This window comes from Falco rusticolus, chromosome 4 (genome assembly GCF_015220075.1).
Source record: "Falco rusticolus isolate bFalRus1 chromosome 4, bFalRus1.pri, whole genome shotgun sequence".
In the NCBI taxonomy this organism is placed as follows: Eukaryota; Metazoa; Chordata; class Aves; order Falconiformes; family Falconidae; genus Falco; species Falco rusticolus.
This window is the reverse complement of record NC_051190.1, coordinates 35,054,295-35,075,377: the sequence shown is the minus strand read 5'-3', so window position 1 is coordinate 35,075,377 and position 21,083 is coordinate 35,054,295. Positions and strand designations below refer to the sequence as shown.

At 39.6% G+C, this 21,083-nt stretch overlaps 1 protein-coding gene across 2 annotated transcripts in view; it reads left to right on the top strand.

Annotated features, from left to right (window-relative positions):
- The window catches only part of LOC119147795 (nodal modulator 1), a 28,781-nt gene extending 9,252 nt beyond the window's left edge, over positions 1–19,529 (top strand). The window contains exons 14-32 of one of the 2 annotated variants that reach the window (XM_037387208.1): positions 734–865; positions 1,629–1,765; positions 2,038–2,125; positions 2,998–3,061; positions 4,148–4,243; positions 6,662–6,871; positions 7,160–7,242; positions 8,236–8,395; positions 8,517–8,643; positions 9,255–9,368; positions 10,045–10,172; positions 10,774–10,915; positions 11,792–11,875; positions 13,349–13,459; positions 15,328–15,429; positions 15,649–15,768; positions 16,697–16,789; positions 17,719–17,851; positions 18,124–19,529. In XM_037387208.1, coding sequence (XP_037243105.1) covers positions 734–865; positions 1,629–1,765; positions 2,038–2,125; positions 2,998–3,061; positions 4,148–4,243; positions 6,662–6,871; positions 7,160–7,242; positions 8,236–8,395; positions 8,517–8,643; positions 9,255–9,368; positions 10,045–10,172; positions 10,774–10,915; positions 11,792–11,875; positions 13,349–13,459; positions 15,328–15,429; positions 15,649–15,768; positions 16,697–16,789; positions 17,719–17,850 — 2,123 coding nt within the window. In that variant the 3' untranslated portion in view covers position 17,851; positions 18,124–19,529. Of the gene's footprint in view, positions 1–733; positions 866–1,628; positions 1,766–2,037; positions 2,126–2,997; positions 3,062–4,147; positions 4,244–6,661; positions 6,872–7,159; positions 7,243–8,235; positions 8,396–8,516; positions 8,644–9,254; positions 9,369–10,044; positions 10,173–10,773; positions 10,916–11,791; positions 11,876–13,348; positions 13,460–15,327; positions 15,430–15,648; positions 15,769–16,696; positions 16,790–17,718 lie in introns of both variants that reach the window. The other variant, XM_037387207.1, reaches the window with a different exon arrangement.
- The last annotated feature ends 1,554 nt before the right edge of the window (positions 19,530–21,083 follow it).

Sequence of the window (21,083 nt, the reverse complement as noted above, 5' to 3'; positions counted from 1 at the left end):
AGGGAGGAATTCTGACCTGTTTGCCTTCCTCAGAAGATGGGTAAGTACTGGAAGGAAATGCTCCTGGCGGACACTAGGGATACTGTATATCAATCAGAGAAGTACTGGAGGTACAAAAGACATTTTTAGGGAAAAAAACCCACCAAGGTAGTGCATGTAAAAACTTGTAGGATAGAGGGTCAAGCTGTTGACGGAAGCTTGCAATCTCTGTTCTCTTTCATAAGCTTTTTGTCTTTATTTTAGTCTGAGGTTCCTCTCTTCTATTTTCCTTGGATTACCTACTGATTTCAGCGAGTGATGACTGGAGCTTGACTTTTGTGACTTTTTAGCCCTTCCTTTTTCCTCTCTGAATCCTCTCTGCACTTTGTGTTCTGTCTCTCAAGTGTTTAGTGGGCCCTGTAGTCTCTGCCAAGCAAGGTGAACTCTGGGATTTAATGGTGGCCTCTGGTTGTTACTTGCTGTTAGATAATAGGATTAACAGTCGCAGACTTCCTGGAGATTGCAAAAAAGCACTGGTAAACGTGCTTAAGAAATTTTTAATTTTAATTTTAATTAAATTTTTTAATTTAATTAAATTTTTAATTTAATTGGGTTTTAATTGGGAATGATCTCTACTGGAAGAGTGTAATCATTTTAATGTTAGCACACAAGAAGCTTGCTTGGAGTGGAGGTTTGGGAGGCAAAGCTGGCAAGCTGGAATGCAGTCTCATTTTCTGCTGTCTTTTCTGCACAGATGTTTGTGGTGATCTGGTGGTGACGTTACAGTCTGTGAGCCGCCAGGGTGAAAAACGCAACCTGCAGCTTTCTGGAAGCATGGACTCAGTGGCCTTCACGTTTGAAAATGTGCTACCTGGCAAATACAAAGGTAGGGTTATGGAGAACAACTTGAAGTGTTACCTTAGTAGCTAAATTTGTGACTTAATCTGTATAGTTCTGTTATTATTGATACCATATGTTCAACATGGAACTAGTTCTGAAACTTGAGAGAATCTGCAAAAATACTATACAACACTGGATCAGGTTTTCTTAATCTTGTATGTCTAACCCTTTTGTTAGGTAACTGCTCCCCTGTTTTAGGGTCTTCATGGCTGGTGTGAGGGGAGGGACTTTATCATGAACTGACTTGTCGCATGCCTAATGACGGGGGCACACCCTAGCTGTTCTGCTTCCAGAGTACCTCTCCTAAGAGCAATGTGTCTTTTGGCCAGCCTGCCTTGGCCTACTATGAAAATAAATTGTTTCCCAAGGAAAGGTGTAGGGAAGAGTATGTACAGATTGCTCTTCTTATACATGAGCCAGAACATCCTTTCGCCAGGTGAAACTGGAGTTAGGTTATGATTACCTCTAGGCTTCTTTGACTATCACAGTGGTAGTGCACACTGCAGAACTTTCAGGGTGACCAGACTTCATAATATTTTTTATAATAGCTTTTCTGTTCTGAGCTGTGCTGGATTTCTGGTGATGCCGCAGTGCTGAGAGCCAGGTCTGTTACTGTAGTCATTGTTGTATATCTGGCTTTGAAGATTGTTGTCAGGGAACTTAGAGTGATACAAGCTTTTTATACCACAGAACCTGTCCTTATTCACAGTTTTACGTTACTGAAATGCTTTGTGCGGTGTGTGTTCTAGTAAGCATCGTACATGAAGACTGGTGCTGGAAGAATAAGTCTTTGGAGTTGGAAGTCATGGAGGAAGATGTTTCGGGAGTAGAATTCAGGCAGACTGGATATATGCTGCGCTGTTCTCTTTCTCATGCAATTACACTGGTATGTAGGTAACAAACGTCATTTTTTTAATGAACTTGTGTAGATAGGTTGCATTATACTTGGAATCAAGGCTTTCTCATGTCTCTAGGGAGTCATATAGCACAGCAACACTGATGTTTAGAGTGCTTTGAGATTTGTCTCTTAGTTCTAGTAAAATGGTGTTGTGTTGTTACCTGCTATAAAAGAGAAGCATTAATGTATCTTTAGACAAATACCGTTTTCATTTTGTTGTTTGGTAGTTACTAATAGTGAATTCTGTTGTGGCTTCACAGGAATTTTATCAGGATGGAAACGGACCGGAGAATGTTGGTGTTTATAACCTGTCCAAAGGAGTTAATAGATTCTGTCTTTCAAAGCCAGGTAACAGCTCTAAAATGTTAGTTTTAAAAATGAAAAATAACCAGTCCACTAATACTACTAGGCATTAAAAAAATAAAAATTTGTTGTTTCTGAGGGGCATTGTTTTATTTACATCTGTATATAAATGTCCCATTCTAAGTTTTTAGAATTCTGCTACTATATAGTCCTTCACCTAAATACAGATTACAGAAGGAAAATAATTTTTTTTTTTACTTGGTGAAAGGCTTTGATCTCTTATGAATGAATAGCATGTTAAAATAATCTTGTTCATATGGTTTCTATTTGTCAGTCACGTTAGAATGTTTCATTTAAATACAGGGTTCTTGAGGGATAATCGTTGAAAGTATTGCAGGCTTATCTGTAATAGGAAAAAAGAATGTTTTAAGATTAGATTATTTTTTTTTCTCCTTTCGGTGTCTTAGAGCTAATACTCTGTATGGCCCCTTTGCTAAACAGTTAACAAATCTATTTGGTTTTGATTCAGTTTTCAGCTTTGTACATTTCATCCTTAGAACCAGTGGTCTCATTCACAATACAGTAATACAGTGGTTCTGTAATCAGTCAAAAGGTATCAGTGGTGGGACATTAACAGGTTACTTATGAGCTTGTTTGGTTTTTTATGTTTGTAATTATGTAATGATACTTAATTGTGTTTTGTATTGATGTACATTAGAAACTCTGTGCAGCTTCCAGTAGTGATCTGTGACTACACAGAGGTGAATTAATTTACAAGTGTCTATGTGAAAGGCAGTAGACACATAGTCAAATTCTGTAATTTTTCTGTATCTCAGGTCACATGTGATCTGAGAATTCAGCCAACACAGTAAGCTTGACTTTTTTCAGTGGACCATTCTCTGACTTCACATTTACAGGTGTATATGAAGTGACCCCACGTTCTTGCCACCAGTTTGAACATGAGTATTACACTTATGACACGTAAGAGCAACATCTGATTTTGATCTTAAAACTGTCAGTGTGCTTTCATAAAGCTTCCTCCTGCTGCAGCTGCTTGCTTTCAGCAATTCAGGATGTGTTGCTAGGACTGTCTCTAACCGATAGAGGGAAGCTTTAGCAAAGTGTATCAGATGTGTTCTCTTGGTGTTTCTAGTCTTAAAAAAAAAAATGAAGTCAACTAATGGTAGGCATTAAAGATGCTTCTGCAACTTCAAATGCATAGTTTTGTCAGCCTTCTCTCCGTTGAATGTTCTTTAGCTTTGTAACGAAGGAGAGAGATTTCAGTGGAAACAGTTGATCACTTGTAAGAGCTGAAATGCAAAAGGTAGGATAGTAAGTTTACCAAGAAGCATATGCTACCGTTGTACGTCCCTAGTGCCATGACTCTGGCTTGATTCTGCTCACCTCAGTTTTTGCACCGGTAAGCAGTGCTGATCTTCCTGTCAGCCGTGTTTTATTAGTTAGTTAGAGGTTATGGTCTGTCAATGTGCTTAATGGCACCTTGCTTCCAAAAAAGAGGTTTTCTGCTCCCAGACTACATCTAATTCATGAAAATGGCAGAAAACACATTCTGCATTAAAATCTGATTGTTTTCTGCTGTGTTATTGAATTCAAAGTACTTCAAAGAGAGATGTATGTTGAAGATGAGAGCCAGCAGTGGGTGAATGGATAGAAGCAGAAACCCTCTTTTGGCAGCAAAGCAACATTAGACTTGGGGCACCTTGGTGAACTATGTCAAATATGACGAAGTTTTGAGTGTCCTTCTGCTGGGTGTAAAGGTATTGTGCATATGAAATCAATCAGATCAGCTTTAGCTTGAGACGAGGCACAGAGGAAGGAACTAATTTGGCCAATGTCGTGCAGTGCTTTGGGATTCAGAGCTGGAAAATGCTCCCTTTCTGACATGCTATCATCTCAGCGCTACAGCTTTGCTGTGTCATTTCTATATCATCTATTATAAAGTGCTTTAAACTTAGGGATGGGAGCACAAAATCTGCTAAATAAGATTTGGTTATTTTCTTTAGGAGGGGGATCTTGAATTCATCTCTTTGTTGCTTTGATTTACAGGTCCTCTCCTAGTATACTGACGCTCACCGCAGTTCGACACCATGTCCTTGGCACGATTATAACAGATAAACTGATGGATGTGACTGTTACCATTAAGTAAGAACAAAGAAATCTTTCGGCTATAAAAAGTGGAAGAAAAAGACATCTCTCATAAAGTTTTACTCTGGTTTTAATACTTCTGTGGCTGCTTTTGAAGGGGATGGCATCCAACTAGACTTCGAGGTTTTTGTGCTAAGCTGTGCTTTGAGTTCTTTATAGGTAGATAAATAATTCACAGCCCTCATTTTGCACATTGTCACTTCATTTCAGTGTAGCCCCTTTCCACTTGTGTGTCATGGTAAAAAGGTACGATTTTCTGAGGTTTCAATACAGAATTCAGAGGATATTGTTTTAGCTTAGGTCAGAGCTCTTTAGCACAGGCATCTGTTTTTTTGCTTTTTGTTTCCTCAGAATGAGAATCCACTCCTTTAGAGCATTGTTACTGGTGTGAAGAGGGTTATAAAAGGAAAACCATGCAGAGTGATTACATACTAATGTGCCAATTTATGTTTAGCTGAACAGACAGCTCACTAGGGAGCACTGATTTGTGAACAGCTTTAATTGTATGAGGTGCCAGATCTGCCTGGAAGTGTCTGATAATGATGAGTGCTTTATTAATGCTCTGCTGATGTCTACTTGGTCTAGACTATGGGTTCTCAAACTTATATGAGTGTAGAAGACATCTTTTCAGAGAATAAATTATCTGCAGAGCACTGCCTCGAGTTCCCTGAGTTTAATGAACCTGTAACTGCAACTACTGGGCAACTGCAGCAGCTGGAAAAGAAACATTGAGACAGCAGAGAGCTATTAGGATTTTAAAAACAACTTAGTGAGTAGGGGAATATTATACTGACCTAGGGTGGTTGGATTTTTGAGACTATTGGCAAGTACTTTTAAGGCAGCTCAGTTGCTGCAGGTTGTCTCTGTTCAAGCCTGCCTGAAGCTTTTCAGCCAAAGTCCAATTTGTGAACTGTCGTCAACGTAAAAGGAACAGCTCTGGATTTAAAAGCAAGCCAGTTTTTTTACAAGTCTGTGTTTGTATACCAGATCCATGGCACTGACCTGTTAACTTTCAGTTAACCAAAAAAACCCCAAACAACCCCAACCAAAAATGAAGCTGATATTTCACAATTTTTGATGATGGCTTGTTATGTTTGAAAAATGAGACAGTAATAATTTATTATGACTATCATGAGACTGGGTGTGTCTGTACAGGTTTTTAATAGGTTTTAAGACAATATATTTTTTAAATACATTTCTGTGTTGCCTCTGGACTGCAGAGAATGAGTTTAAAGCCTTGATGAAATTTAGTGTTAGAGCAACAATATCTGTTTCTCTTAAAAAAACCCAGAATGTAGGTGAAGACTGAAGCAGGAGACAGAACTATCCTGCCTATCCTGATCGTCTAAAGTGTTTGCAGGAAAAGTAATAGTGATCATTTCAGCTCACTTCTCAGAGAATTTTGCAATGTTCTGTGACAGTTTTTCAGACTGTTGTAGAAGAGGCAGAAGATAAGATAGAAAGGATGGTTGGAAACTAGAAGGAATTGGTAGAAAAAAAAGAGGATGTAAGATCAGGGAAAATGAAATGAGATGCATTGTTCTGAGCTGATTTAAAGAATTTGATTAAACTTAAACTAGCAATCTGTTCGCTGGAGAGTGACAAGATAGCTGGATAGTTCAAGTGTATCGGGTAGATAGGTTAGAGCTTTTCCTGGGAATTGCAAGCAATTGGTAGTACTTAGTTGTGATAGGAGTTACTTTCTTCTTGTATACTCCTGAGAGGTAGTTCTGAGGGGAAGTTCCTAGTACTGAAAAAAACCACCTTACCAGTCTTTTTGTTGGTTTTGTATAACTCATCCTTTCTGTATTAAGCATGTTCACCGGTTTGGAATTCCAGGCTTTTTCTTTTACAAGAGGGCTCTTGTAAAGGTACTGGTCCTTTGACTTAAAAATCTACCACTGCTGCTGGCTTGCCTGTGGGAGGTTATTGCCCCCGCAGTAGAGCTGGTGCCTGGTAACTGGTACAAAATCAAGACTCAACCTAACCAAAACCTAAGCTAAGCTGAGATGTGCTGGACACTGCGAACTGGTTGATGTGTAGGCATGTGACTCTGGTTCTGCAGTGGGATGCTGAGGCATGGCAGAGGGGGAGAGGAAGCAAGAGGGCTGTACATTTCTTGAAATGGTTTATAGTGTCATAGGGCAGGATTTATGAGAGTTGCAAGTAGGTCCTTTCCTGATAGGCCGGGTAGGTTACCTGTAGTGCCTGTGAATGAGCCTTTCTACTGGTAACTGGTTGATATGGAGGCTAGAAGTTTTAGTTCTGCTTGGAATAAATAACAAAATTAAAAAGTAATGGATTTAAAAAAAATATTCCTGGGACTTGCCTGCTGTGGTAGTAATTAACAGGTATTACAAACTCTTACCCCTCCATGTGAAAGGAGGTGATTTTGTTTTCTTCTCCATGTTTCAGGTCATCCATTGACAGTGAACCTGCCTTAGTTTTAGGGCCCCTGAAATCGGTACAGGAGTTACGCAGGGAGCAGCAGCTGGCAGAAATTGAGACCCGCCGACAGGAGAGAGAAAAGAAGGGTCAGGAGGAGGAAGGAACAAAGCCTCCAGTGCAAGAAATGGTGGAGGAACTCCAAGGACCATTCCTATATGAATTTTCATACTGGGCAAGGTAATACCAAGCTCTGATGGACAAGGTGTATTCTTCGTACTGTTGTCTGGTGTTTCCACCAGACAGAATAGTGGCATGTTCCATACAGGAAAGGGCTGCTGTATGGGTACCTGTGCCTGTGTTGACTGTGAGCTAAATGGAAACTAGCACTACATTAATATGAATTTTGCTTAGGTTATTGTTGATGCTTTTTGCTTGGGTGTTTAGATGGATTCTTGGGTCAATATACAGTACTGTGTTCTACATGAGAGCTACTAATTCCATTTTTTTCCAATTTGTGTTTTACAGATCTGGAGAGAAAATTACTGTGACACCATCATCAAAAGAGCTGCTTTTCTACCCGCCTTATGTGGAAACAGTTGTTAGTGGAGGTAAATATAAATACAATCTAGTTTGAAAGGAGTAGATTTTTAAGGCAGAAATGTGTCCTTATAGATGAACGTATGAATAGCTCTTCAAAGGTAACGTTAGGAAAGTTCCAGTTGCAACTGTTTCTTTCGGCTGATTTCATTTCGGAATTTGGAAGCATGGGTATCTGGTAGCGGGTGCAGGTACAGTTTTTATCAGCAGAATATGCTTCCAAGTGCTGAAAGACCACCTGACAGAAGAGGAGGAGCTAGATTTTTGGATATTATACCACATTTTCAGAATTGCTCATATTAGTCTTGTCTAGAAAAATAGTTGTGCAAAGCAGTGCTTGTATTTTGGGTTTGTTACTAAATTCCAGTTTCTGTTAAGTTTTCTTCATAGTAAGTTACAATAATAAAAGTATTCACAAAAAAATTAAAATTCAAAGTTGTTGGGGTTATCGTGAGTCAGTTGATGCTACATGTTAAGTCAGTGTCCATCTTGCCCTCAGGTTTGCCTCTTTTAAAATCACAAGAAAATGTTAGGTACCCCTAAGAGATGTGCCTCTTTGTTGTGCACATTCTAAATACAGTGGGGGGGGTGGGAAATAAAAAAATTTACTTATGTTATTAAACATGGCATATGCTGACCTGAAATTGATCTCCAAAAATTTTGTCCAAGTTCAGTCTAGTATAAGTTAGAAAGGAGTATTTTGGAATCTTCTCCATGTGGCTGCAGTATATGTAACTTAATGAATCTTCAAAGTACTTAGCAAATCCATAATGTTTGTTTTGGAGATGTCCTTATAGTTTTGGATAGTTATTGATTTTTGGGAATGTTCAAATGTTTTAAGATGTGTTGAGAGACCATACAATCACGTGGGTTGATCTCTTATTCTAAAGTAAAAGAACATCAGCTGAGCACTTTGGAAGTAGTTAAACTCTTGCTGTAAGACAGAACAGTGAGTGTATTTTTGACTTACTTGTTTGTCTTAAATCCGCTTTGCAACGACCAAGAGAGTTGTCCTGGAAAGCTGATAGAGATTCATGGAAAAGCAGGCTTGTTTCTGGAAGGGCGAATTCATCCTGAATTGGAAGGTGTTGAGATTGTCATTGGTGAAAAGGGAGCAACTTCCCCGCTCATCACAGTTTTCACTGATGACAAAGGGGCTTACAGGTAATTAATGGATTTATTTTGATCTGGATTCTTTCGTTAAAGTGCAACGGTGACTTGACAAGGTGTATGTGATATCAAAGTGCTTTTTTAAAAAAAACTTATTCTTTCCTTTTATTTGAAGTGTTGGGCCACTCCACAGTGACTTGGAATACACAGTTACTGCTCAGAAAGAAGGATTTGTTTTGACTGCAGTGGAAGGAACAATTGGGGACTTCAAAGCTTTTGCTCTTGCTGGGGTGACGTTTGAGGTAATGTTCTAAACACTTTGGGTTCTGAATGAATAGTGTTTGCAGTTATAGCTAGACAGGCAAAAATCATAACCCACGTCTCCCAGTCAAACACAAGTAGGTGTGGGATTTGGGGATAATATTGTCCTGGGGAAACAGATCTCAGTGGATGAGCCTGATTGTAGACCATGACTTGCCGTGCAGAAGATATTTTGGAAGATTGGAAAGTTAGAGCCTGCAGTCCAGAAGACAGGTTTTATTTGCTTTTGTAGGGTGGACCACCTTATCTTAATGAGTTTTATCCATCCAGGTGATTTTTTCATGTACAGTCTGGTCCAACTAGTGCCTGGTTCTAGTCTTTGGTATACTTAAGATGTGCAGGGGGCCACAACAATGAAGTGATAGAGGATGACTGTTCTGGTGATACATGCTATGTGTGGTTGTGACTGCCTAGGTGTTGAGAGCATGAGCTTCTGTAGCCCTGTAGTCTTGCAGAAGAAGTTACATTGCAGATGTGGCTGGTTTTTTCTGCTTACAGCTGAGTGCTCAGAGTCAGAGCAAGGGGCTTCTGGATTGAACCCTTTGTAAAGCAACCCTCACTTCCATTTAAAACTACTGCTTTTTCAAAACAGATCAAATCGGAGGATGACCAGGCTCTTGCTGGAGTTCTCCTGTCTCTCAGTGGAGGGGTATTTCGGTCCAACCTCCTTACGCAGGATAATGGCATGCTGACTTTTTCCAATCTGGTAAGTTGAATTGGAATCTTCTGAATGTGGCTGCATGCGCGATGCTGTGTTACTTTTCCCTCAAAAAAAGGGATGCTGTTGGCTCTCTTCAGTGGCAGGGGGATGCATGGTCTCCCTTGAAATTGTAACCCACAATTGAGAGTTGTAGGTCCCTCGCAGTGGACAGCACTTAAAATCTTAGCAAGTGAAAGATGTGAAATCAAACCTGGCAAGAGATTTCTCCCCAGCATAGTAGATTATGTTGATTGATCTCAGTTCCTAATTTGCACTCTGTAAACATGAAACAAGCCAATTTCTTGATGATCATTTGAGACTCTTTAGAGGAAAGAAATCTAATTAGATTATTGATCTGTATATGTGTGTAGACATGCCTAAATAGTTTCCTTGAGGACATCCTTCTCTCCTGGTCACCTTCCTGTCCTTGAGGTCTTGTGGGAAGGTTTTAGGGCCATAGTTTCCTTTCCCTCTTCAGGCTTTATCACCTGGTGGAGTTCCATTGATGTATTGTCCAATGTGCTCCCGGTTTTTCAGCTCTCACGTTTTCCGACCAGTTTAACCTAGGGTTGGGACAAAGAACTTGAGCTCTTCAGGGAGCTCTTGCAGAAACATAATTGTTTGGAGTTTGTGAATTTTTGTGTCGCTGTCAGTAAACAGCTTGTTTTATGCCTGTTTGCAGAGCCCAGGGCAGTATTATTTTAAACCTATGATGAAAGAGTTTCGCTTTGAACCATCATCACAGATGATTGAAGTGCAGGAAGGACAAAATCTTAAAATTCGGATAACTGGTTACAGAACAGCTTACAGGTCAGTAAGAGCTGAAATGCCGTGCAAAATGCTGCGTACTGTATCAGGATGCATTATGCAAAATATGTATTTTCTCCTGATACACCTCCGTCCTGGAGGTTTGGAAGGTACTTTTGAAGGCACAATTCAACTATTATAGTGTGTTTAAGTACTTTTTGTATCCTTTTCTCATGTGTGTGGGTGTATAGCTAAGCCCAGATGGCAGGACTGTAAGGAGAAACATTGCTATGAAAGCACTGTGTTAGTGGCACTGGAAGTCGCTTGTGCTATGTCCAGTGGGAGAGGAGAGGACTATTCTAGGGATGGTAGAGCAATTCAGGTGTCTGATTTCAAGATCCATACTTTCCTTGCCCTCAGGGGTAAGTGCTGCTGTTCATGGAGGTCAAGGAACTTGGATTCCCGAAGTTGTGCTCTGAACTGCAGCGAATTCTAATGCTTGAAGCAGTTTTACATATACATTATAAATTCCTGTTTCCTTCTCCATGCTATGATAATATATTAAGTACTTTTTCTGTCAGTTACGGTAATAAAATGTCTTTTAAAATGTCCATTAAAACAGCATCTGCACATCTGTAGCAATTGGTTCTCTTTCTACCTTTAGCTGTTACGGCACAGTTTCTTCTTTAAATGGAGAGCCTGAGCAGGGAGTCTCCGTAGAAGCTGTGGGGCAGAAGGACTGTAGCATCTATGGAGAAGACACAATAACTGATGAAGAGGGCAAGTTCAGGCTACGTGGCCTTCTGGTAAGGATTAGGATGCTCTTTATCATTTACTTTGATGTTAGTATGATAGTGGAGCAATAAAATGTGTTTTATTAATTAGCTACCGATTTCTGTTTTCCCATCACTTTTGCTAGCTCGGATTCCCTTGAGTCGCTCTGTGTTAGGAAACACTGTCATGTAATGAACATTCATTCTAGCAAAAGCAGGGGAAAAACTTTTAGTATAAACCCGTGGAACTTGGTGCCAGCATACTGTTATGGCCTCCCACAAACACTGAGCAGTTTGCATGACATGACATGGGCCCCCGATCGATGTACCGAATGTGTCTGACAGCTGTTCAGCGGCGCTCAGGTGTTATAGTGGGGAATTTTCTTAGGCAAAAGAATTTGGGGAAGCATTTAGTTTCTCCTGTGAAAACACTGTGACAGTGCATTTTTAGCAGGATATTGGGTGGATGTATGATGTTGATTGTACAGCATGTATGTGAAGTAAGCTGTTCTGAAGGAAATGTGGAGGCTGAATTTTATGGCATCAGTATGTATGGAGTAAGCAATTTGCTGTAGCAGAAAGCAGTGTTTGATCAGGTTTTATTCTTGTTATATGCATTTTCTTTGAAGCTAAAACACTTCACAGCAGATGATTTCTTTTAATACTGTAATGTAATAAGCTGGTGACATTTCTATGATAACCCTTTTGTAATTTCTATCAGTAAACGCCCTTAATAGTGTTAGTGAGCTGGATTTTCTATTTGGGATAAGGAAAACTTTAACTGGATAGAGTTAGATCTGTTTGGGTGCTGTATCTTAAATGGAATGTTAGAAAATTCTCTTACAGTTTTCTAAAATTCAAGTATGTATTATTCAGTGTTGGGATTTATCATCTGACTGTTGCTTTTAGCCTGGTTGTGTGTATCATGTCCAACTTAAAGCTGAAGGCAATGATCACATTGAAAGAGCTTTACCACAGCATCGGGCAATTGAGGTAATTTTTTCTTTTTTTGTAGTATCACTTAAATGCGAAATGCATCTGTCTAGGCATTATGTCTGTTCTATCAGCAGCAATGTAGTTGAATGCATTTTGTTCAGACAAGTGGCTCTCAGCAAGTTAGCTCCCTAAATATAGTCCCTGTATTGCATGCCAGCATCATAGTTTAAAACAGAAGTAAAATAAAGCCTAAGTAATAAACAAGTCAAAAGAATTCTCTCACAGTCACGAAAACTATACATCAGGAAACAAGAGAATAAATGTATAAATACTTTTCAGCATTTCTTTATGACGTGGAACAAAGCAGTAGTGACTTGAGGATGCCATAAATTCTCATATTGTTATCTCTTCGTATTTATGGATTGATAGATAACTCTTGTTATGCTTTATTTGGTCCAAATCCCGCAGTCTTGATGTAGGTGAAATTGTCATTCAGACTAGCAAATCTTTATAGGATGTAATAACAACTCTGAATTGAAAACTAATGAAATCTTGTTAAATATTCCTCTGTCCTTACAGATTCAGATTAGCTGTCTTGCTTTTATCTCTTGACATCCAGCAAAGGTTAATTAGCCTTTGTTACCTGTCCGGAACTTTTCAGTGGGAGGTGGTGGTTGTTTGAGCTCAGACACCCACCTGACCAGGGTTTCCTCATTTGAAGCAAAACAGAAGGGCAGAAATCTTTCAAGACCTTAGTGTCTTCCTGCGGCTGGTTAGGAAGGGGAAGGAAGTGGCAACCCAAATGCCAGAAAATCATATGAAGGTTATGTACTGCAAGTGACAGCTGTACACAGTAACTTGTACTACTAGGATCCTGGCTAGCCTGCCATTTTCTCAGCAGAGAGAAGTGTTTGAAAGCCACCTGCAGGAAAGATGTCCAGCCTCCGTGGTGCCAGACTGTTGATGTGGCATCTGGCCTAACCCTAACCTGTCTGTTACTACAGTTATTATTTGAGTAAATGTCTTTTCTTACTCTGATCAGAATTCAGATTGGGAAACACAAACATTTCTTATTTTAAACCATTTTGAAGAATATAAAGTTACAGATTTTTGTAGGTTGTATTATGATATGAGGATATTCCTCATTAATCAACTGTATAAACATTGTAGCATAGTAATCTGCATCTCTCAGCACTAATGCAAAATACTGAGGCCGGTGTTCAGGTATCAGTCAGTCTTGTGTATGTAACTCATCCTCTTCCAAAATAATGTATGATTTTGATACTTCTTCAATTTTTAGTTTTAACTAAATGCCATCAGGATTCTGCTGGTAATGCACAGGTCTGTAATTGTGAGCTGTGCACTCTGGAGGAAAAGTACTTGCAACTGGAAAACCTTCAAGTTTCCCTGTGGTTAGCATAGAACAAAATTCACTTTTTGTGAAAAATTATGAGCACTGTTTGTGTTGTACTAACTGTCCTCTGTTAACTGCTCCTCTGGGTAAAAACATGGCTGTGTTTTATGTTGCAGGTTGGGAACAGTGACATTGAAGATGTTAACATTATAGCGTTCCGGCAGATTAACCAATTTGATTTAAGTGGAAATGTAATTACATCTTCTGAATATCTCTCCACATTATGTGTAAGTTCAAGTCTTTCATCTTTGTCAAGTGTATTTGCCATTGGTTTCTCAATTTTTTTTTTTGCAGCGTCACTGGAAGTTGTTCAGTAGCCAGAGCACACCTTTAATTCAAATTATGACTAATACTTTAATGGAGGTGAATTTGAATTCCAGATAGAATTAAGATTCTAGTGTTCCTAACTGTTTTGCTTTAATATTTCCATTTTTCATGTGAATATGTTTAAGAAGTACTTTCTTAGGTTGGCCTGTATGTTTCTGGCTCTTCTTCCTTGATTAGGGATGCCCTGTCCGTAGGGAGAGCAAGACACCAGGGGTGAAATGAGTCCTCTCTATCAGAGATCTGCATTCCTGAAATACCTGGAATTTTTGACATGTGACTGCAACAGTATCATAAGGCACATGAATTTAAAAGTACAGTTATAAGAAAGAATATGAGGCAAACAGTAAAACTGAAACTTTCAAAATTCAGAAGACTGTGCTGTGATCTGAAAAAAACTGCTAAACACCTGTGATCCTTTTGGCTTAGGGTGCAAATGCTGGAAGTATCTGCAAGAAGTGTTAGCATGGTGGGAGTTATAGCACTATTTCTCAGGCTTAAAACCTTCTTGAAACGTTACCTGCAAATATAAATGCAATGCCTGGATTTCTTTCGGGCTCGTCTGTTATTCACTTTACCTGCCAAGATCTCATTGCTAAGCTGTTGATTCTTTTGCAAGACATCCAAAGGATCCAACCCTCAGAGCAGGTGTGAAGGGAAAATGTATCACCTTACTGAAGAGCACCTGAGAACGCTTCCCATCTTTTTGGGGAAATTTAGACCCTTGCAGTTCAGCCTGAGCAAATAGGAATTGATGTCAAAATTTGATTATGTGGAAGTTATCCAAGCCTGTACCTGTTTCGTATTAGGTTGGGTCTTGCGTTGCATGTAATGCACATGTGCTGTTGGTGGGTGCAATCATCACCCTTGCTTTTGAGGCAGAAATTTTTGTCTTTGGAAGATCTGCTAAGATTTGATACAGAGACAAGTGAGCAGTTTTGTAACCTCAGTCTGGGCCCTTCTGGTTGTGTAGACTCGATGAAACGACACGGAATACTCCGGTGAGCTGTGATTTGAGCTGCAACATGGTAGCACTGGGCAGAATCAATGAGAATTCATTTGGGCTGTGTTTGTAAGGAGAGCTGAGCCTTGGCAAATATCTGATCCAGAGGTATAGAAACAATGGTATAGGTGCTAGAAGGCTGCTGCAGAGTGGTCCACAAAAAACATCTCTTTGCTTACCGTGTCCTCTGGAGGAGGCACAGCGGCTGATAAACGTTTGTGTGTACAGGCAGCCTCAGGTAAGGAGATGCTGCTGTCCTTACCAGCCTTATTTGACTGTGATACAACCCTCTAATAATTATGCTGGTTTCTGAGCAAACTATTCGCTGGGGACTTCAGGCCTATTCTGTAACTTGAGGATCTCTAGCTTGTTAAGTAAGTGTAGAGAAATTGAAATCAAGAAAAATGAGCCTATCTGAGAAATAGAAACAACCCCCAGCTGCAAATTCCTGTGAAACTGCTGGGATTATTTAAAGAATTACTCAGTTTTGGTTGGTGCACAGCACAGACTACTTTTAATGCACTAGATACATGAAGATGTCAGACATCAGTTGTTCCTAAGTTACTTCAAGTTCTGTACAAAGACTGTTTCTGTGACTTTTCACATCCCAGGTTGGAACAATTCCAGGTGTTCTTACTTGGCAACTTTCTGTTTATAAAACACATGATGAATTTTGAAATGCTTTTATCCCTTAAGATGTGGGATGTCTGAAATACCTGTTGTGGTACAGGGTTGAATCCCAGGTTTGTGCTTTCTTCTTTCCCTCAGGTGAAGCTCTATAAAAGTGAAAATCTTGACAACCCAATTCATACAGTCAACTTGGGCCTATCCCTGTTTTTCCATTTCCCACCACTGCTCCGAGATGGAGAGGTAAGAATATTGCTGAATAATTAGCTTAAGTCACTTTAATTTTTTTTTCCCCTAAGGACTCAGAAGTGTTATTTGTGGTGTGCCTGCAGTATTGTATTCGTGCTGGAGTGACCAGTGTCCCAGAAGCTTTGAAACCTGTTAAACTGACTTTTGCATTTAACTCTGATTTTGCCTCAGACTGTTACTGCTGCTGTAGACTGATACAGTTTTTACCCACAGAATTACGTGGTGCTCCTGGATTCTACGTTGTCTAAATCACAGTATGACTACACTCTGCCTCAAGTTTTGTTCACTGCTATTGGATATCATAAACACATTACTCTGGTCTTCAGTCCCACTGTAAGTACAAAATAGTTACAAAATAGTGTTCAAGTGTCCACCTTGAGAGTGATGTCTGGTAGTACAGCCTGCGTGTATTTTGTCATTTTGGCCAACCTTTCGATTAATGTAAATGTAAAGGCGTTTTATGAGAAGCTTTAAAGTGACAGTGAATTTGGATTTGGCCACATTTAAGGCATCGGGCAGAGATGTAATAACCTGGTACGTTGTGAGAGGCAGCTAAGGAGTTCAGGAAGAGGTTGTAGCTGTGACTAACTGAAAGGCTGCAGTAACTGGGGGCTGAAGGAAAAAGGTAGGATTGTTGTCAGAATTCCTTTAAAGACTTGTGCGTGTATGACAGAAGTATCACCAGGCCAAAAGAGAGCTTTAGTTATTGGAGCTGAAGTAGAGGGTAAAGCAGAGGGGTTTCAAACTAGCATCAGGGGAAAACTTCTCCCTTGGGAGAGAGAAGTGTATTGTTGCACTTCCGAACGGTGCAGTCAATTTAGTGAAGTGTTTGCTCTGTAATACTTAAATGATCTATTTCTGTTCTGCATCACTGCATGCTCAGGTGCCAGTGAAACATGAGGGAAACATGAAATGGCAGTTACAAATGAAGGAGGCAGATGTGCCTGAAAGACTTAGTGCTGGCATGGTTGCTGTAATATTATCATTGGGATCATAAAGGTTTGGGCAGCATGTGACAGGTAAACCAAAGCACGCCAGGGTGACTGTAAAGTGGAGGCTGACCATCACTGAATTAGCTTTAAAAACCAGCAAACCTCAGCAAGAAGGTAACAAGGTGAATGAATCTGATGAAGGGGACTTCTTTGAAGTTGAAGGCAAAGTTAGAGCAGCACAGGATGGGAAGAGCTGGACATGCCAAATGATCCTGTTGCTGGCGTTGCTTAAAGCTGAGGGATAAATCCATGGTCCCCACTCTTTCCAGAGAAAGCTGCCTGAACAAGATATTGCCCAAGGATCTTACATTGCATTACCACTGACGCTGCTTCTGTTGTTGGCTGGTTACAACCATGATAAGGTAGGTCATGGGATTTTTTTGTCTTATCCAAGTATTATTGTCTGTCAATGAATACTTCATACTGTGTTAAGCGAGGGCTTGTTGAGGTGACTATCCAGACAGATGCAGTCAGTGGTTACCTTATGTTTTAAGAAAACATTTTAAGAAAAGCCAGTGTAGCCAAGTTTTTGGACAGTTACCGTCCTTCAAAAAAACTTGGTGTGAAGCTGAGTTCCTGGGCTGCTTCTGAATTTTGTCTTCTCATTTGGTGGCTGTGGAAAGAAAACCAACAACACAGCATCATTCAAATTCAGATAACCAGACTCAGTGGTAATAGGAATGAAAATTATTATTTTATTGACTTCAGGAACTATCAGACTGGAAAAAGATCTTGCAAGTCATTGAGTCTGGTTTCTTTAGCTTTGCACCCTCCCTAGTGAAATGCTCTCAAGAGGAATATAGCTACCTGTTATATAACCCCCTCTGTCTTTCTTAACAAGCTATGCTCTTCTAGTCTTCTCTGATATATCTGGATTTCTGTTTTGCTGATAAAAGAAACTTGTATGTGCAGTTTGATTTCATCTCAGACATGGGTAAGACAGCACCAAACATGGGGATCTCCAGGATTTTCTACAGTGTCATTGAAAGTGCTTCTGCTGAAAACAGCGGTCATTTTCTAGACTCAGGACTCAAGCTGCTGTTCTTGGGTAGATGGCCGCAGGAAGAAATGTTACTGACAATCATCTTAGTTTTTTATTACTAGAAATTCCCAGAAGTTTGGTTTGATTCTTTCCCAAGAAGAGCTGCCATTTTCTGATATCTTTGTAGATGTGACATTTTACGCTATGGCTTCTGTTTGTTTGGGGATGTAGAGGTCTAAAGAACATTATCATTCAGACCTTACCTACCATTGCAATAACAAGCTGCTTCCCCTTTGTTTTTTTGCCCAGCTTATTCCCTTATTGCTACAGCTGACAACTCGACTGCAAGGAGTACGTGCTCTTGGACAGACAGGTTCTGACACAGGTGGCTCAGAAGATGCAAAGAGACAAACAAAAAAACAGAAGACAAGACGGACATGAGGTAAAAGGAATGATCACATGAAGTGGTGCTCCGTCAGACTGGAGCCTGAGGAAGCGAAGCCACTGAAATACGTTCTTGTTGAATTAGCGAACTTTACATTTTCGTTGTTGCTACATGAGCACCATTTGTCACTAGCTCCATTTTGGTTGTAAATTTTCTGTGGAGTCTGTAGATCTCTGTTGTAAAGCAATGAAACAAATGCCTCTGTTGTCACTGTGAGTGCATCTCCCATACTTGAAGACAATTAATGATTATTTTTTTTTTCTCTTCAGTGGAACAGGTCATGCTGTCTTCGTGAATGATTTGTAAAAGCAGTGGTAATAAACTGCTTGACTTCACTTTCGGTCTCTAGATTTTGGGATCCTTATTCCTTACCTTTTGAAATACCTATCTCATGGAAGCAGCACATATGGATTTTACTATAACAGTAGTGCTTGAAGGAAAGTTTTGGGGGACATACTTGAACTGGTGAATTATGTCTTTGGCACTTCCAGTTCAGCAGTTTGATGGAAGAGTCTGTCATCTGCACAGCTATGACTTCAGTTTTTATCCAATGATTATGTTACCTTTGATTAAAATCGAGTTTTTGCCCAATGAAAATAAATTGTTAATGTCAGGTAAGGCTGGTTTTTAATGTCAGGTAAGTTCTGATGATCCTACTGTAAAGGTGGTGTTTAAATTTCAGTTTCATATACAATATGATCTCCTTAGACCTCCAGTATTCCTGAAGCGACTCCAGCTGGTTGTACTGTTCTTTACAAAGCTGTACTGCGGTGACAGTGATACCCGTTCAGCTGAGTGGCTGTCACATCTCTTGCTCAGGCCACGTGTAGCCTTTTTGCCGACTGATGATTGATTTTGTTTGTTTGTTTTAACTTTAAGAAATGTGAGCTTTTTGAAATCTCCAATGTGTACAGTCCCAATAATGTAGTCTGCAATAAATAACTGGGTTTTACAGGGTATCTTTTGATTCTTGTTTGAAGTAGACATACACAGTTTAAATGTTAATGGGGCTTTTTATTGACAAATAGTATAAAGGTTAATAGAGCTTTTGAAAGATGCACATAAATGCCTACAAATATTGCAAAGACGTTGGTACAGCCAGTAAGTGGCAATGTTTCTCTTTTACAGTACTTGAAATAAAGTCCCTTTACATTTAAATATTTAAACTTACAAAACCTACCATTCTTAGAAATTTGGATGCAAAAGATTTTATGCTGGTTTTGTTGGTATTTTGCATTAGTTTGGGTCTAAATAATTAAAACTTCATTCAGTGATCGTTCTAATCTCTCTGAGGGAAATTTTATCAAGATCATACTAAAAACAAAGAATGTTGAAAAAGCATGTATATATAGAGTTTGAGATGAAGCTCTAATAAATTATCATGCTCTTTACTTAATGATCTTGAATTTTATATTGCTGTGATGAAATATATGGAGAAAAAACCAATGTGTTGTAAGACCTACGATAAATTGTACATTTTCAGTACATCTTTATTTTAAGCTGGTGAATGTTAAGAAAGGTATTGCTACTTTGGGGGAATGTATTGGGAAAAAATGCACATGTCCATGTGCCTTGAGGGGGTACCAGATATTCCGACCTCTGGACTGTGGAACGGATGTTTAACGTTGGAAATGCTGGTAATAAAAAGAAAAAGGTTTTAATGCTTGCTTCTAAACCTGGGATTTGCCCAATGTCTCTTCTCAGAATTTTCTTTTTTTTGCCTTCTGCAGCACAGTGGTGGCCTACTTGCTTCCAGCCCTGTGTTTTGGGGTTTATTCTGCTTTTGAAGTGTTTATTCCTAGCAAAAATATAGCTTGCCATTTCTCACCTGGCAGAGAAGTCATGGTGCTTTTTGAGAACATGGGGAAAACCGACGCATGAGATAAATTTCTAAAGCAGAACTAAATGCCAAGAAATCAGTATCTCCAATTATATTTAGAAACCAATAATCAGATACACAGACCCAAGCAGAAAAATCAGCGATGTGGTCTCTCACATCTGCAGGGCCACGTGCATGCAGTGAGGCTCGACTGAGGTCTGTGCACACTCGCCATCAGCAGTCTGACGGGGGCACTGGGAGGGAATAGTTGTATGCACGGTGGGCTGAATGGGCAAACTCCTCCTGCCTCCGGCTGCTCGGCCCAGGTACCCAGGTGGCACCTGGTATCTGCAGTCTTCACAGCCCTTCACCCACCCTTCGCTCCCACCTAGGGTGGGAATAGCTCTGCCTTGTTGTCTCGTAGAGCATGTAGCTCTAGAGGATCTCCTTTATAACCATGACTGCATTACCGGTGCTTTTCTGTGCAGAAATGGTGGATTCCATTTAGGATCACCTTCTGTACTCTTCTGAGCTGACTATTTAGCATAGCTAAGGTTTGCAATTGATTTTGTGCTCTTAAAACCAAGACTTCAGTACCAGTTGGACTGGCCTTTTCAGTATTTCCTATTGAAAATGTAAGTTAAAGGAGCTTGTTGCATCTTTGATGTATGTTAATACAGAGAATAAATGCAGAATGGGACTAACATTCAAATGTTGACTTCTACTAGAAAACTTTCAAGGCTCAGCGTTTGCTCTTCTTTTCTGCAGGCACAATAGTGAAAGAATGATAATTAATTCACTTGGTGAGCTCAATATGGGCAAATGGCTGAATTTGGTTGGAAATGAGACTAAGGCCCTCTGGATAAAGATGGCATTGCATGTTACTTGATTTTTCTATCAAAGGCAACAGTGGATATTACATATAGTTGGTTGGCTTATCAGTGATACACAGAATTCTGTTTTTAAGAATGAAGTGGGTCATTAATATTGAATTTCACAGTTTATAGATGGTTCAGCTTAGTTTCTAAAGCATCATCTTTCTTAGATGGTTGTCAGATTGTAAGAACAAGTGTTTTTGATGCATAAGCAACAATGTTAAATACAGATACAGCAATTTAAAAAACAAATGTGCTTAAAAGCAGGAAAGCAAATACTTAGAAAATGAGCATTCTCAGCAAGGGTGGAGAAGCATAGGTTTCTTCATAGTTAATAGTTCTGCATTTTTTTTTAAAACCTCTATGTCAGTATTTGCTGAGTTGTGCTCTTTAATGTAAGATACATGGTTGTATGGATTTGATTCTTGGGGCTAAGTGTTTATCTTTTTTTCTTAATGAAGGTGATGTAGGGGGAAAATGACAATGTAGCGTGAGATGGACTCTGTAGATCTCTTTGGGGCCAAACGAGGGGTGA